Here is a 16,993-nt window from a genome sequence, read left to right on the forward strand (position 1 = left end):
TGTACTTAATAGAGCAAAAGCAAAAGTACCTATAATGCAGAATTAATAATATCAGAATAACATATATATTTTTTGACAGTCACTACATTAGATTATGAACACATTAATGCATCCGCAATAAGATATTCATCATTTTAATACTGTAGCTGGTACATGTGGAGCCAATTTTAACTACTTGATATTCTGCAGTGCAGTTTTATCTATAATAATCTAAAATAATTCATTAGTTTACTATATTTTGCATTAATAATTTGAATATTCAAAGTAACTAGTAACTAAATGTGTTCAATAAATGTAACAAAGTAAAAAGTATAAAACTGTAGTATTAAGCAAACAGTAGCAGACAATGTAAATAGTTAAGTAAAAGTTCGAGTACCAGAAATTTGTACTTTAAGTGGGAATAGACATGTTTTTTTTTTTTACATGTATCCACTTCTACACTATGTACAGCCTGATTCGACTTGTGTACGGAGCAGAATTAAAACCTGTATGTATGCTGAATGTTTGACATTGTATCTGTGTTTCTGACTTGTGTTAGCAAGTACAATGTTGTGGCAAGCTAATGCTGGCTGGATCTTTCTTAATGGGAAGAGATGGCAGCTTTTTAATTTTCCTATACACATTCACCCACTCCACAGCAAGCAGAATAAATATACCTCAGTAAAAAGGAAATTCTTCATCAATTACACAAATTAAACTCTCCAACATACTTGTTTCAAACATCTCTTTTAGCTACATTATGAATTCAGTGACCCTGAAAATAAATTTTTGTTGTTTTTTGAAAATGAAACTTGTCTCCTTACAAGTTTTTGCCCTCTCTGAAAGCATGTTTACAATGTATCCACCTAAAACTAGCAACATACAATACACTATAACTTTAATGCACCCTAATTTAATGTGACATTTCTTGTTCACGATCTTCCCACTAACCATTGTTCCTTAAAAAGCCTTTTTAATCTACTTGGCTCGAGCATCACAGAGCCATTTCAGAAGCCCTTTGTCACAGCCAAGTGCCTCCTATTGAAACTAAATTGATTTGCGGTATATCCCGGGCATTCCCAAGAGCCAGAGCTATGATACCCATGAATCAATAATGCTTTTATTTTTTTTTTCTCTGCAATGCAATTCTCTTTGATAATGTGATTACATATTAGTGCATATGCCACTGCATGTACACCTGGCTTGAGGCAGATTCAGAATCAATCTATTTCATATAAAGCATTTCCTGGCAAGATATTCAGCACGTGTTGCCCTGGTATTTGAATTTAAATAAGCTTCTGTGGATTTTTTCCCCCTACGGTACAGAATCAATATGTCTTTCCGAAGTCTATTTCAATTTCATCAGTTTCATGGAAAGCTTTTAATCAGAGTTTATATTTGTGAGTTCTGCCTGTCCTTCAAGAAGAAGCCATGTTGTGATGAGGGGAGCAGGGTTTAAGATTGATTTTTATTGTATGCTGGCAGTTTATGTGTTTTCCATTAAAGTAAGTAATGACTGTATGTACATCTACAAAGTAAACATACTTCTGGAGAACTCAAATAAAATTAATTTCAGTAAGGATTAACTTCAGCATAATAGGTTCTTTATGAAATACAAGGGATTTGCAATGTGAGATTCATTATCCTGTAGGTTATTCACTTCTTCTTACAGAGAAATGTGATAAAACTGGGGAAATTAACATGCTGTATTCATTAGCATAAACAGTGATTCCACAGTCAATACTAAATTCTCCAAATATATAAATCATTTCCAAAAAAGAAATGAAGCCAGTGAAAATGTTACCTGCTGCCACCGCGCTGTCAAACTGTTTCACACAGAAGACAGAGAGAAAAAAATTATATTTTCAAAGCGCTGACGCCTTGAGCAGTCAAATCTAACTAGGTAGGTGGTCCCCTAAGACACAATTACGGTGCGATATTTCAAAGAGATGTCAAGCTGCCTCTGCTGAGTAAGAAGATGCACATAGGCTCTCCCAATAACGGCACTGAGACAAAGGTATGCTATACATTGTTAGCTTCATGCAAAATATTCTTTTGATACAATCTTTTATATATGGTTCATATAAATTGATACGGCACTGTATGCAACTGTAGATTGTAGAAACTTTAGATTTTATGTTTATTAATTCTAGTAAAGTTGCGTATATAGTTTACATCCATGTCTGTGAAAACATAGATCTTTCACACACATCTTCATATCTTGACAATGAGCACAGTCTCAAGGTGGACACCCAAGATTTTTGTCACCACTCCCCCTCTTTTCCCGAGATGTGATGTAATGTAATGGCCATAAAGGTGTTTTTGGAGAATATTTTGATGCCATTGTGAAGTTGACAGTTTACATTTTTTATATAAATTGCTATCAATGTATAATTCTGTTATCTGTGTGAAATTTGTCATAATAAGCGCATTTATTACAGCCAAAGACGTGATTTGTTAGATCATGCTGACCTTGACCTTCGGACCACCAAATTCTAATCAGTTCATCCTCGAGTCCAAGTGGATGTTTGTGCCAAATGAGAAGAAATACCCTTGAGGTATTTTTGAGGCATTATGAGAATGACACAGATGCAAGGTCACAGTGACCTTTTGACCACCAAAATCTAAACAGTTCATCACTGAGTCCAAGTAAAATTTAGGAGATTCCCTCAATGTGTTCTTGACATAAAAGTTCACAAGAATAGGAGAAACAGACGCACAATCCAAAGACATAATGCCTCCGGCCATGGCTGTCGCTAGTTCAGAGACATAAAAAAAACTAACCGTTCAGTCTCCAGGAGACATTCTGCAAGAATAAATCACATGACGCATTGTTATGACACCAGCGCAGCCCCCCTGGTGTGCTGTTACACAGTTTCCCGGCACAGTTCACAGCCACAAACAACATTGTGGGATTTGAGCTGAGCAGAAGGGAGGTCAACTAATTATCTCAACACTCAACAACTCTTTGGTTGCACCACAATCCGCTCATTCTCCACTACAGCAGAAATCACACAGCATATCTGAGTGTGGTGCCTCAACATGAAATATGTATGATACAGGAGCAGGACATGTTATTCAGGTCATCTGTATATTCTGTTCACTCACCCTGTGGTATGAAACCTATTGCATCAAATATGCACATACTGTATATCAGCATGTTACAGTCTGCACGTACCAAAGAACTTTTTAAAATTAACTCAAGTCATAAGATCAAAACAGTAAACAAGAGCAAGAAGTTCAGTTCAAAAGTCTTACAGAATACAGAAGCCAATTAAATTTATTACAGAAACAGCCTTTTTCCAGAAGTTTCTCTATGCATAGACAGAACTCTCTTTTCATGTATGCAGAAGATCTAATTTATTATTCAATGGGTTGGGTTCAGACAGATAGAGAAGATGTGGGATTAATAAACCGGAGAGCAACTCACAAAAGCACCATTTGCACTTAGTGCTGACCTGAGTCCTAACCTGACATTTAAGTGTAATGTGCAGCCTGACATCAACTCCAGAGCTCACTGTGGAAAGACATAACAAAGGATTGGATAGGATTTTTTTTAATCCTTTGTTAATACAACACTCACATATAGGTTGAAAGAGTCACAGTAGGTCACAGACTAAAAAGTGATAGAATATCTTAATTGCCATTGTACGAGATACAGCTTGGAACCCCTGTATCGGTACTAAAAAAAAAATAGTGGAAAAAAAAACACAAAAGCATTAAATAGCAATAAAATGGCAATGAAGTTATAACATTACAAATAGGAAATGTCAAAAAAATAAAATGGTGCAAAGAAATCTACAGTGCCTACAGAAATCTACAAACCTAAATTAATGCAAAAGACAATGCACAGTTTAATCAACATTAATGTAGTATATTGAGAGGGGACCCCTATTAACTGTTTAACTGCAGAATGGCATGCTGGCAAAGCTTGCTTTCCATTGCTGGCAACAGTAAATTCAAGGAAGAGACCGGAGATGTTACACTGTAAATTTCATAATGAGCGCTTTGGATCCTGGAAATAACAGCCTGGTCTCACTGCCAGGACATCAAAATAAGCTGCTTGGGCAGTGTCCCTGGCATAATGACACCCAGGGCACACTTAAGCTTCTCTCTAAGACACTTTCAACCAACTACGATGTGAACCCATCCACATCATTATTAGACTGTTATCGCACCAGACTAAGTATAAAAGGCACAAGATCCACTGGGGCTGGTGGATGAGACCAACAAGCACAGGACTTTGACTCAGGAGACTGGTGTTTTTGTCTTGAGTGATATTAAAAGTCAACGTTATTTTGTTACATGAGTCATTAGTCACCTGAATTAACTAATGGGACTAACATTAACCCAGATCTTTCCCAAAACCTGACCAAGTAGTTCTGTTGCCTAAACCTAACTACCGACTCCTTCTTAGTTTGTGTGAGCTTTGACACCGAAATGATGCACACATTCTACCATTGCCAGGGGACTCAACGATGCCATATCAGGAGTATTGCTCAAGGCCCAAGCAAGCCAAGTTTCTGGTGTAAAGTTGTTTGGATTAGAGATTCTCTGGGAAGCTGCAAGAAGCATTACCGGAGGCCAAGCAATCAGCCTGTTTCCAAGAGGCATGTTTGTAACGGGCATGCAATATTGCATATAAACATCGAGCACTTTTCTGTGATTTGAGGTTATTTTTCAGTTTCCACTATGACGTACTCCTTCCCGCTCTCCACTCTTATTCCCACACTGGTACCAAGACTTAAAAAACGTGGCACTATAGTTGACCCCACTCTGTAATAGCTATCATGCGAAGAGAGCTGACAATCTGGCATTCTGAACCAGTTTCTTGACAACTTGATTCACTAAAAGAGGCAATTGGGCAGAGTGGTGCTCTGGAAGACTTCCATCCATGCGGGTTTAAGAGATAGTTTGGAGAGTGGAAATAGGCCCATAGTCAATCCACTTAAAGGAGGATTAATGCTACAGGATTGATTCGTGGTAATGCCCACCACATTTTCTGACCACTACGTTTTTTGTTAAATGGCATAACAGTCATGAAAGATAAAGGGAGTGTCCTTATTGTCCAGTCCTTATTGGCAGGAAGTGATTTTAAGGTCTTACATTATCAGGAAATCCGTTTAAGTAGCTCTGCAACTATAATGCTACTTTGTGAAGGTCAGGATGTTCAGCTTTTACTTACACAATGGGAAGGTGTTATTTGAAAGCATTTGAGGCCATTGTTTGTGATTTTATTATGCTGCACTTTAATGCAGAGTGTATTTCTCATGTTGTTCCTTCAACATAAACAAAGGTAAGAACAGAATGTTTAGTAACCCATGTTTAGTGTTAAGGAGTGTGTATTGATTGCTACTGTCCTATCTGTCCTCTAACCTAGATGATCCCACTGTGCAGGGCCTGGACAAGTCCCGCCATCTACAAACAGGAGAGATGATCATAATTGTGGTGGTCTTGGTCATGTGGGCAGGTAAGTTTGTATGAAATATGTGAAAGAAAGTAATAAAAGTAAAAGAAGAAGAAAAAAACATTTAACATACAATAAAAAACAATAAATATGTTTTAGGCCTTGATGTGTGAGTAAGTTTTACAAACTGTCTGCCTGAACGTTAGTTAAGTTAAAAGAGGGTAGTGATATGTACATCACGTAGGTGCAAAGCATATTGAGTTAGAACAAAGTCATACCTACATTTACAGATATTTGATCGTTAAGTCAAATATATTGTTTGCGTCCGAAAATATTATTATAGGAACAGCTTAAGGTGCTGTCATGACTTCTTCTTGACATAAGTGAAGCCACCAATTTACACAATGCATAGGTCTTTACAAAACTAGCAAATTAATTTTTTTAAAGAAATACTTCACCCCCTAAATGACTATTTGTATGTCAATAAATCATCTGGTGTTTGCTCAGTACTTCAGAAACAGACAGCCCTTTCCAATGGGGAGCTTAAGTGAAAGTGAAACTTATTTATGCTCTCCTCAAAGCCAGACTCCATTGACAAAAGCAGTATTTTTACCTCGCTGAACATGGGAGCTGCTGGTCTACTACTGCCTTCATCAGTTAGTTTTTTGTGTTATGGTGTGACTTTGATGTTTTAAAGGGTTAGTTTGGATTAAGCAAAGTCACACAAAAACACAAAAAAATATGCATATTGAGGATTAACAGCTCCCATGTTCAAGAAAAGTAAAATTAACTTTTTTTTTGTTGATGAAGTCTGGCTTTGAAGAGAGTACATGTAAATTTCACATTTAGTTCATTTCCCCATCAGAAAGGGCTATCTGTTTGGGAGGTATTGATTCAGCAGCTGAATAAATGAGACTTGAATCATACAGCATGAGTTGTGTGGGTGTAAATAGATGTTTTCATATAGCTTTGCTGTTGTTAAATGTTGCCTCCTATGACATTTTTGGATTCTTTGTTTACTGGAGGCATGCAAGAAAAATGGTGAGCAAGATATACAAATAGTCATTTGGGGGGTGAAATAATTCTTTAAAAATACTGTTGGTCCCCTTAAAATGTATCTATAAGAAGTAACAGCTTGAGGTGCGGCAATGACTTCCAGTTTGCATAAGTGATTGCCTTTCATGGACGGCACTGCAGGTTTTTGCTCCTTTAGTAGCTAATAAAACATTTCCTAAGTTTTACTGGTGCTGCTCAATTTAGTAAATCACTACTTGAATATATTATAAGCAATATAATATACTGTCTCCATAAAAGCTCCTAGTGCTGAGTGCTTTCACAGTAACACGTATCTCAATATGTCTTCTATCTTTTAAGAATTACTGAACACCTTTTAGGAAATTCATGAGGTCTAATATGTATAAATCCAATGCAAAGTACAAGATATTATTGATCAGTTGTTGTCAATGGGTAAATTACATTAAAATTCTGCCAGATAAGCTAGAATATAATTGGATTTTTTTCCATTGGAATTGCAGCTTGTTAGTTTTTATTGTCAGCCTCAATGATATAGACTAATGGTGCACAGCTGACAAAGGTTTGATACTGTAGATCATGTAATTACATCAATATACTGACGTACTAATCAATAAGCCCCTGAGTCATCAAGAATCAGATCTAAAGTATCCTGGTTTGATTTAAGTCCAAAAACCTGAGTCTGACTGAAAAATGAACCAACATTGAACATCCCCTCCCTGTTTACCCTTTATTTATTTTTCCAACAACAATGTCAAACCAACACCACGCTTTTCTGAGCATTCTCTGCCTCTAAGCTCTCCATCCATGTATGAGTTTCTACTCCTTTGAGGAAGTGTGCTGATTAATGGAGTGCTGAGGCACAATGAGAAGTGGCATATCTGACAGCCTGCCAGGAACGGGGCTTTCCCACCCCCGAGCACCAGAGTGAGATGTTAAATAATACTAATGAGAGAAACCAAAGTAACACAGAGGCTGTGAAGAGTGGGAGTGAAAGAATAAAAACACCTCATGTGGTGCATTCATAATGGACTGCTCATTTGCATCCAGTCCCACTTAAAGTCACCTTATTTCCTTATTTTATGAGGCATCATGCCCCTTTAAACATTCAAAATCTGCAAAAGATTGTTTTTTTCTGCATTAATTTGTTTGTTTGTCCTTTTCTGTTCTTTTGTCTTTTGATCTTTCATGTCTTACTTTCTGCTGCTTACTCTAGGTCTAAAAAGTTAAGAAAATTAGAGCTAATTGCTCTGATCTGCTGTACTGTTTAACATTTCTATGAAGTGAGAGCTGAAAATCTTTCCTTAATAACAGCATTTTATTTGCAGATATTTTCGTTGATATCTTGAGAAGTGTCACATTATAACAACATTATAATAAACTATAACTATATGAACAAAACAAGTGTACATGTAGACATGCCTACCAATAAATATCTCGTGGCTACAAAGAGACAATGACATGTAACTGCAAAATTGCAGAGCAGTTATGAGATGCATGAAAAATAATTTGTTAATTAACTGAATTACGCCCCTATTTCTCCCTAGTTGTCATTACCAGAACTCCATATCAGTTTCTGAATATTTAATGATAGCATTCTCATAGAAATTCACAGCATCAGTGAAGCAAGGAAGTTAATTGTGAGCCTTCAGTACTTATCCAAACTGGAGGCAGAGCTGCATCTGGCAGACTGCATATTGTAGCAAAGCCAACTCCATGGAGATTTACTGTCTTCCAAGCCTTCAGATAAAGGCACAGCCATCACACTCCCGTGGGAGCAGAATTCCATTATCCACATGGCCTTTCAACGTGTTAAGCTAGAGGAAGTGGTGACATGTCTGTGAGCGACAGTTGCCACCTCACGTCTAAATTCCTGTCCTCATTTGTGTGTGTTGCACATGTGCCCGTCTCTCACCTCCCGGCAGCTGTTATTGCCCTGTTCTGCCGGCAGTATGACATCATCAAGGACAACGACTCCAGCAACAATAAGGAGAAGGCCAAGCCGTCGTCAGAGAGAAGCACGCCGGAGCACCACAGTGGAGGGCTGCTGCGGAGCAAGGTGAGCATGACTCCTTTGAATTGAAGGCCACATAAAGGCTCTTTCAAGCAGCTGTGTGTGCACACAAAGAGCATCGCTGCTGTCTGTGTGACGGTGATCGCAGCACGCACAATGAAACGACCCTGAAACTGAAAAGCTAAATGTGATTCAGCCAACATTAATCTCATTATTCAGACCTGTGCTTCTCCTACTGAGATATGTCAACATGTCTTCTTTTTGCTCAGTGTTGAGCTATTTGTAAAGCTCCTTCCTGCAGAAACAATTTCCTCCTCTGAATAATAACATTAATATAATCTTATCTATTATGTGCTCAGCCAGCTCACACCTCCGTCTGCCTCTTTGGCACTTCACAACTGCCAAACTGGTTATGCTGGATATTAACATGATTACTGTAGTTTTGTAGGATACAGATGAATCTGACTCTGCTGTACAGATGGGAAAAAAGCTCCAACATGTCACAAATCATGATGGATTTATTGGAAGATGATGCTTGATCAATAGTTAAAATATTGCCCAGTGATGGTGCATGTACTGTAGCAAGTGGATGCTTCTGTTTGACTACCAGAACCTTCTCTCCTGTGCTTTGCGCTTCCACACATTCTCATATAAAATAGATTAAAAGCCAGAAGCCCTTCCTGTGATTAAAATGTGAAACATAAACCAATACTTATTTGATTAGCAAATGCATGTGGAGGCATGTGGAGAATGCGTATGTATGCTCAATTAGACAATTACTTTTTTGTGTAAAGGAAAAAAAAGAAAAAAAAAATCAAACCAAGGACAACAAACAGTCTAGGCTGTTCTAATGCACAGTCTGCATTAATACTTACAAAAAGAAATACACCAGAATTCATAGATAATCCAAGTAAAAATGAGCCAGTAATTCCTTTACGATTATCAGGAAGGCCACAGTCATGTATCGAAAAAAGTTAATGGGAGCAAAGAAGGAACTAGAATAAAGAGCTAAAGTCTGCATTAAGAGGCAGATTGGGATGGTGGATGGTTCAAACAAACACAGGACTTTCCTCCAGGAGACCAGTGTTTGTGTCTTTTGTGAAACCTATTGAACTCTGAGTTATTGTGAGGTACATCATCAGCAAAGGTGGACAAAGTACTCAACCCAATTACTTGAGTCAGAGTATAAATACTCCTGGTCAAATGTTACTATTTTGTAAGCGAAAGATGCTGAGTCAAATCATTACTTGAGTTTAAGTACTGGACTACTGCTTAAGTACTGCTTTAAAAAAACTTTAAATATTTAAAGTATTTTTTTTATCTCAAAGTGTTGTTGCCTATTACCACAATACATTAACATAACCTAATGGCTCTAAAATATCCCAGTTGAAAGCTTGTTGAATATGGTGCAAAGATACTTTTAGGCCGCGATAAAGTTTGTGCGCAGTAAAAAGAGCAAACATTTCAAACGATAAGAATCATTCTTAATCACAAAAACTTCAAACATGGACTTCAAGTATGGCCATGGGTGATCTGTTGGGAAATATTCATCTCACTCTGCTGTTGTAGCCATTAGTAACACCACAATAACCAAATACAAGCGCCTGCTGATGACATCTCTTCTCTATCTGTCTCGACTGATGAGCTGTCCAATCGCATTAATCCATGCACGAGAATATCACTCCATCAAACAAACCACACACAGAACTGTTTCACATCACAATTTATGGAGTTTTGCCTTTAAGAAAGTAAAATGTAAAATGACTCCAATGACTTCAAGACAATTGTAACAAGTAACGACAGTCTTCATAGAAATGTAGCAGAGTCAAAAGTACAATATTTGCCTTTTAAATGTAGTGGAGTCAAACTAAAAAGTAAAAAAAAATAAAAAATCTTAATTTAAGATACTTACTAAAGTACAGTACTTAAGTGAGTGTTTTAGGTTACTGTCCACCACTATGTTTGTTAAGAACTTAGTTGCCTATATCGTGACTTTGCTGTCCTAAACCTTACCTATATAACTTTTTGTTATGTGACAGTGCCCAACCATGATTGTGTTCCCTAAACCTAATGTAACTGGTAGGGGAACTAATTTGTTAGATATCATACAAACCACTGTATGTACGTTATTGTAAGATATCATATGAAATGTCATATGAGCATCAACCAGATGGTTACAGTTATCACTGCTAAAAGTAATACATAAATAAATTCTATTTGTTTTTATTCAGATCTTTTTGGGAAGACATACATTTCAATAACAGTGTCATTATTCTGTTCTAGACCATGTAATATGTAAATGCTTACAACTTTCTGGCACATAACTAGTGCAGTAAACCGTAAACTGTGTAAACTTTACCACAGCTTAGTTTAATGCTGGAACTTACCTTTACTATACAAATAAAGCATTGATGCTAATACACATCTTAACCATACAGCTTATTTTTTAAGCCTGACCTTATCAACTATAATGCAGTTTATCATCTTTTTCATAGAGGAATTCTTGTATATACCATTACAAATCTGATGCTTAAAATGCAACCTTCTCCATGAAATGATATTCCACTAAGAAAAACTGTTACATCTTGCATTCAAAACAGCACCTGATGGAAATGGTATCTTTTCCCACAGATGTAATCACAGAAATCTCCAAGGATCCATTCTGAAACCGTAGTCTCTACATACAAAAAACATACAAGCAGCAAGACTGTCTGTAATGTAAAATATGTTGCATGAGATAAATGAAAGATAAAAGAAGCCCATATCTTTAAAAAATGAATATAAAATGGAGTCACTGGTGAACTTTAAGCAGTGGACAGATATGCAGTCACAGCTGAGTAATGAGGCCATGACCAATCGATAATCGGGGTCATTTGCATTGTGAGCGTTGACCTCAGGCTGGGATTTAACATAGCAGTATATTGAGTTCTCTTGTTTAAATTAGCTAAGGGGCAATCGTTGTAGGATTCCTCATTGAGTTTATCTTATCTCTCCTTCCAGTCCTCATTAGATGGTCAGATGGTGATTTAACGTTTCTGTCCGAGAAGTTCTGATGAGGACTTCAGAAACTCTCTGTAGCATCAGTCAATAGTGTAAATGGTTCAGCAAAAGTCCTAAAGGTGTTCAGTCTCACTATTGGCAAACTCATCAATTACCAAAGCTTTGTCATGCCTCTCGGTGTGGGATATCAACGCCAAAGGCACACTTTAGCGTGTTTATGAGATGCAACAGGCTTTCAACTTATTCCAATGTAAACCCACATGTGACAATACTTGAGATGAAGAAGAAATGATGTAGTATGAAGAGCGAGACAGTCTGTGGCCGGCAGGAGAGGAGGGAAGTGGAAGGGTCTAAAAAAACATGAGACTCACCGAGGACACAGCAGTTTGCATCTTATTTTAAACTAAAGGTTAATGTTGTTTTTATGTGGTGTTACTTAACTTACCCAAGGTCCTCATGCACTGACTTCACTCTTGTGATTTACGCCACTTAGATTATGTAACACACGGACTTAATCTAACCCAAAATGTGTTGCTATGTGTTTCAGCTGTGCATCACATAGAGACACTAAAGGGTGCCCTGTGTGTATCACACTGAGGGCCGTGACAAAGCATCGTTGTTTGACGCCCTGGGTATGAGAACAGGTTGGACTAATGCAAGATAAACGATGTGTGGAGACTGTTTACATTTCTGTCAAGATGAATAAAAATATTTCCATGAAAAACTATATTTGCATGTGGAACTACTGATCTTGAATGCTTAAAAAATTATGAAGCTCAGAAATACACATTTATCTACTGTAAATTTGATGTCTTTCTGGCATTCCTTTGAGTAAAATATTAGTTCATTACAAATTATCCTCAAGTCATAAAAAACTAAGTGAGATTTAGAAAAAAAATTGTGACTGAAAATAGAAGTTTGGGGGAAACAATACCACATGGTGTAAAATGCAACAATCAATAGATCTTTTATTTTTTCATAATTAGTATGCCAAAATCTTCCAGCAGTGGAATATTAGGGAGGTTACTTTTGAAAGGTAATAGGTCACAGATTACTAATTACCTTGTTAAAAATGTAATAAGTATGTGTAAAACGTATGTAAAATAACTATTTTTATTATTTTATCAAAGTAATGTAACTTATTACATTTGATTACTTTACCAAGAAATGTTTTGAAATAGGAAATAAAGCTGAAAAGTCCTAAAAACAGAAATTTAAACCAGACAGTTTAAACCTTGTCAGAAGGTTGCAGGCACGACCAACTTGAAAGAAATGTACATTGATACATTTGGAGGATGAGAGGTGGTGCAAAAAAAACACGAGAACCAATCAAAAACAACAAAATTTGAGCGCTACTGCCAAATGAATTATGTCTGTCTGGACGGGGAGACATCCCCGTGTCAACCCTCCTACTTTTGAAAGTGATGCAATTAAATTTGTCCCAACAGCTTTGCCAACCCATGTTGTCTAAAGGTATGCCAAAGGAAGACATTCCTGCACAGTGAAAAACTGCAAAGCAACAGAATGAATTTTATATTCTACATACAAGCATTTTAACAAGAAGAATGTAAACTCTTTTTTTATCCCAAACATATTGATTAATACTTGTTATTTATTTATTTATCTGTTTGTTTGTTCATTTATTTAGATTTTAATTAAATTTACTGGTAAACTGCAGCATCAGTTACTGTATTAATGTGATTGTCTTATATGATCAAATTATGTCTTAATTTCAGATTAAGCCTCATTTTGATTTATCTTGTCTGTTGCAGTTTCATCCTTCTGTGCCGTCTATTAACATCATCGAAGTTTGAGGAGAAGCCAGCCGAAATTCCTCTCGCTGTTCTACCATCAATGCGTTATCCACCTTTCTCACTGATGAGGAAAAAAGCTGAAAAAATGTACAGTTTCTGTGGGTCGTCATCAGTGAATAAGGTCGGCTGAGCTCTTTTTGCAAAAGACACACATGCATGCACACAGTTTTTGTAGAAAAACTACAGGTACACACCCATTCACCTGACCCTACACACACACACACACTCACACACACACACACAACACAGTACAGTAGCTAACACAAACCTTCTTCTGCAGGTTGATAGTACATAAACTAATGTTAACCCATGGTGCCGTTAACATTGATGTCTTTGCCAGGTGCTTGGTATGTTATTGCAATACAAACACACTATCATCTCTGGGAGGCAGATCTTCATGACTTTAAATACGCAGTGTATTTTTGATATTGGCATGTGCAATTAGACACCCTGTTCACCTGTTATAGGCAACATAGCTCTAAATAAAGCAGCATTTTTCCATTACATATAGTGTTAATATATTATCTCATCACAAATGTATAGTATCTGACTGCTGTGGGCAGACTGTAAAGGGGAAGGAAGAAAATACATCTATTCATAGACATGTCTTCATTTTTTCTAATGATATTTAAATACCATTTTCTGGACAACATTGTATTTTTTCATAAATAACATTCATCATGTCTGTACTTAATCCATTCATTTACTAAAGTTGCATGCAGGTCATTTGCCTGTAGAATAGCATTTGATGTGCATTCTAACTAAGATGCCAAAAAATGGAGAAATAAATATGATTGCAGTCCTGTGAAAATGTTCATGTTTTCTTCTATGCCGCCGGCTTTTAGAACAGGACATTATCTTTTATTATCCAGTGTTTCATTTCAGATCATTTACAATACCCTGACAATTGTATTTCCTGAAGTGTAAAATAAACCTTCTTCTAAATGTCCCATCACAAAGTTGCAGCTAATGTAATGAAGTTTCCCTCACCGCAGTGCATAAATCACTTCCACTGCGCACAAAATGCACTTTCACACAGAAACCGCTCATCAACTGTCACAAAGGTGCATTTTGTGCATTAAATGCTGGCCGAGACTTACGGTACAGTAGAAACCTGCACCTCATGCACAAAATGCTTGCCAAGTTTTGTCACAAAAAGTGTTTTGACGAAGGTAATATCTTCAAAGTGCTGCAAATTAATTAGTTAAAGATATGGTAGTTAGAATTATTGTCACTCCCTTCATTTTTTAAGTATAAAATGCATGAAGTGCATGAAAAGTGACACATTAAATCCTGTCATGTACAGTATTTTGTGCACAACGCCAGTATTTTGTTGCTCAAACTTTATTTTGTGTATGCGATACCTGGAGAATCATACATAAAATCGGTTTGAAGAATTTATGTTTCTCTAAAACTGACGTAGGGAGTTTCACGGTGAACGGGAAAAAAAAGGGCAGAATTTGAAAAAATAAAAAACACCCTCCTCCTGCAGGTCACCTACCTCTATCCTAAGCCCCTCCCACCAGATGAGCACAGGTACATGCCTCAAACATTAACCCCTACAGTGATTTATTAAATCTTATTTTACTCTCTGTTTATCAGACCACATATAAGACAATAATTAGCTAGCTGCATTCCTACTCTCCCTCCGCTTCACCTTCATCCAACTTTTCTAGAATATATCAGCTTTTAATATGTGATTATTTTAAACTGGTTTATCACTGACTTTACAGTCACTTATTTTTTCCATACCTCTCTTTAAATTAAAGCATTACCCCTGTTCTTCTTTTGGCTTCTATGCTGTTATCTAACTCATACTGTAGGTGTGACACTGGAGATAAAGCTGCATAATACAGCTGGGATCATGATGATGTAAAGGATAACAGGCAGGGATTCTAAAGAGATCAACGCATGTCTGGTTAAAGTTCTTCAATTCAAGAGACGGCTCTCAAGTCGAACTGAAAGGCTGCTTTGATGCTGATCTGTGACCTGCAGACAGCTCAATGAAATTCATGAGTCGGACTGACATCTGTCAAAAGACGATAGTATCTTTCTACAGTCTGTTGAATACAAGCACATACGAAGTAACTGTATCTATCTGTGCACTTTACTGAGCAGGAGATAGTCATCAGGCAGTTATCTTACCAACACCTTCTACATTTATCCAAAAATAAAGCAAAAGTAACAAAATTCAATAAGCCATTTTGCCTGGCCTTTAAACTAGACTTTTCCTCATCAAAAATGTAATTACAGAGAAGTATCTAAGAATACAGCTCATCCTAAAATAGAAAGCGATTACAGCCTCTGAGGGATTAATAGGTAATATCGTACACCCTCTCTTTTTTTATCCTTAACTCTGTCTCAGTGCAGCACTGCAGACTTCCTCCATTAGTCGCTCAGGTGATTTATGGGCTGTTGTTACAGCTGAGATAAGCTTTAGTTAGATGTGATTCAGAGATCCCAGTATATCCTGCATCAATAAATAAATAGACTTATATATAGGGTTTGCATAGGAGTCCACTTTCATTATTGCAGCCCCATGTTTCTCTGTTCTCTATGTGTACTTTCTTTCTATCTAGACAAGATGAAAAGAAGACTTACTATTGAAATATAAGTAATAATGAATTTTTTTTTTTAAATCTGCTAAAAAAATTAAAAAAAACCTAAACCTAGTTATTTTTAATTAGTTTTTCCAGAGTTAAAAATGTTATAGCTAGAAAATACTGCTACTGCATGTACTAAAATCCTATTTTCTACAAATGCAGCACGTCATCATGTTCCTGTTGTACATGGAAATGTTTTATAGCACTTCTACACTGCAAATATATCATTTGCAGAAACTAGACATATCCTTCGCTGCTTTGCACTAAATAGCCTGCACAGACACACCTCTAACTGCAATGAGAAATATTCACAGTTCTTGCAGGTTATCGCCCTCCATATACCACTTTTTTTTAGATGCAGTAATTAAAAACTTTAACTTATGACCTCCAGAAGCGGGTCCCAACAGACTCAGTATTAAACAGTACAACCATTTCCAATATAGTAAGCCATTGGAGCAGTGTGCAACACCTTATCAGGAGCAAATTAAACGTTTCGAAATAGTATTAAATAGCCAATAGCCAATTAGCAATTGATTACACAGTTATTAATGCTAAATGAGCTGTTCATTCGCAGATCCCAGGACACCACGGACAAATTAGACATTGGTGATGAATACCTTGCCCAAAAGTTAGGCAAGAATTCCTGAATTTTTATAAGATATTTTTTATTGGAAGAATATTTTGGGACACCAGACAGTGACAGGGCTTGCCTTTAAAGGTCCAGTGTGTACGATTTTTGGGGCTATATTGGCAGAAATTGAATTTCATATAATAACTGTTTTCTTTAGTGTACTTAAAAATGAGCCATTTATATCTACATAAGAGCGGGTCCTCATCCACGGAGTCTGCTGTGTTGACATGTTTCTAAAGTAACACAGAACGGACAAACCAAACACCATCTCTAGACTAGGCCATTGACGCTTTTGTGAATAGCGTCAGATTTTTTTTTTTCGTGAAACTGCTTTATTTAGTGCTTTTTCTGATTGAAATGACTGGGTCTGTTTGTTTTGGAGAGAAAGAGACCTCAGTGGATGATTTAACTTCCGGTAAAAACCACCTGAACAAGGAATACTGAAGGAATTCTAACCAGGAGAAGTTTACAGTTGCAAACAGCAATACTTACTGCTAGATGCCAAAAACAGAA

At 36.8% G+C, this 16,993-nt stretch overlaps 2 protein-coding genes across 2 annotated transcripts in view; one reads left to right on the forward strand and one right to left on the reverse strand.

Moving 5' to 3' along the window:
- fndc4a (fibronectin type III domain containing 4a) overlaps positions 1-14,175 on the forward strand; it is a 30,964-nt gene extending 16,789 nt beyond the window's left edge. Inside the window, exons 4-6 of the mRNA XM_042503776.2 lie at positions 5,360-5,449; positions 8,344-8,477; positions 13,205-14,175. Coding sequence (XP_042359710.1) covers positions 5,360-5,449; positions 8,344-8,477; positions 13,205-13,246 — 266 coding nt within the window. The 3' untranslated portion in view covers positions 13,247-14,175. The remainder of the gene's footprint in view (positions 1-5,359; positions 5,450-8,343; positions 8,478-13,204) is intronic.
- The window catches only part of LOC121955790 (low density lipoprotein receptor adapter protein 1), a 117,890-nt gene that overhangs the window by 33,542 nt on the left and 67,355 nt on the right, over positions 1-16,993 (reverse strand). The gene's annotated exons all lie outside the window — the stretch shown is intronic.

The sequence above is a fragment of the Plectropomus leopardus genome, chromosome 16, assembly GCF_026936395.1.
Source record: "Plectropomus leopardus strain MGB_pleo_1.0 chromosome 16, ASM2693639v1, whole genome shotgun sequence".
Taxonomy (NCBI): domain Eukaryota; kingdom Metazoa; phylum Chordata; class Actinopteri; order Perciformes; family Serranidae; genus Plectropomus; species Plectropomus leopardus.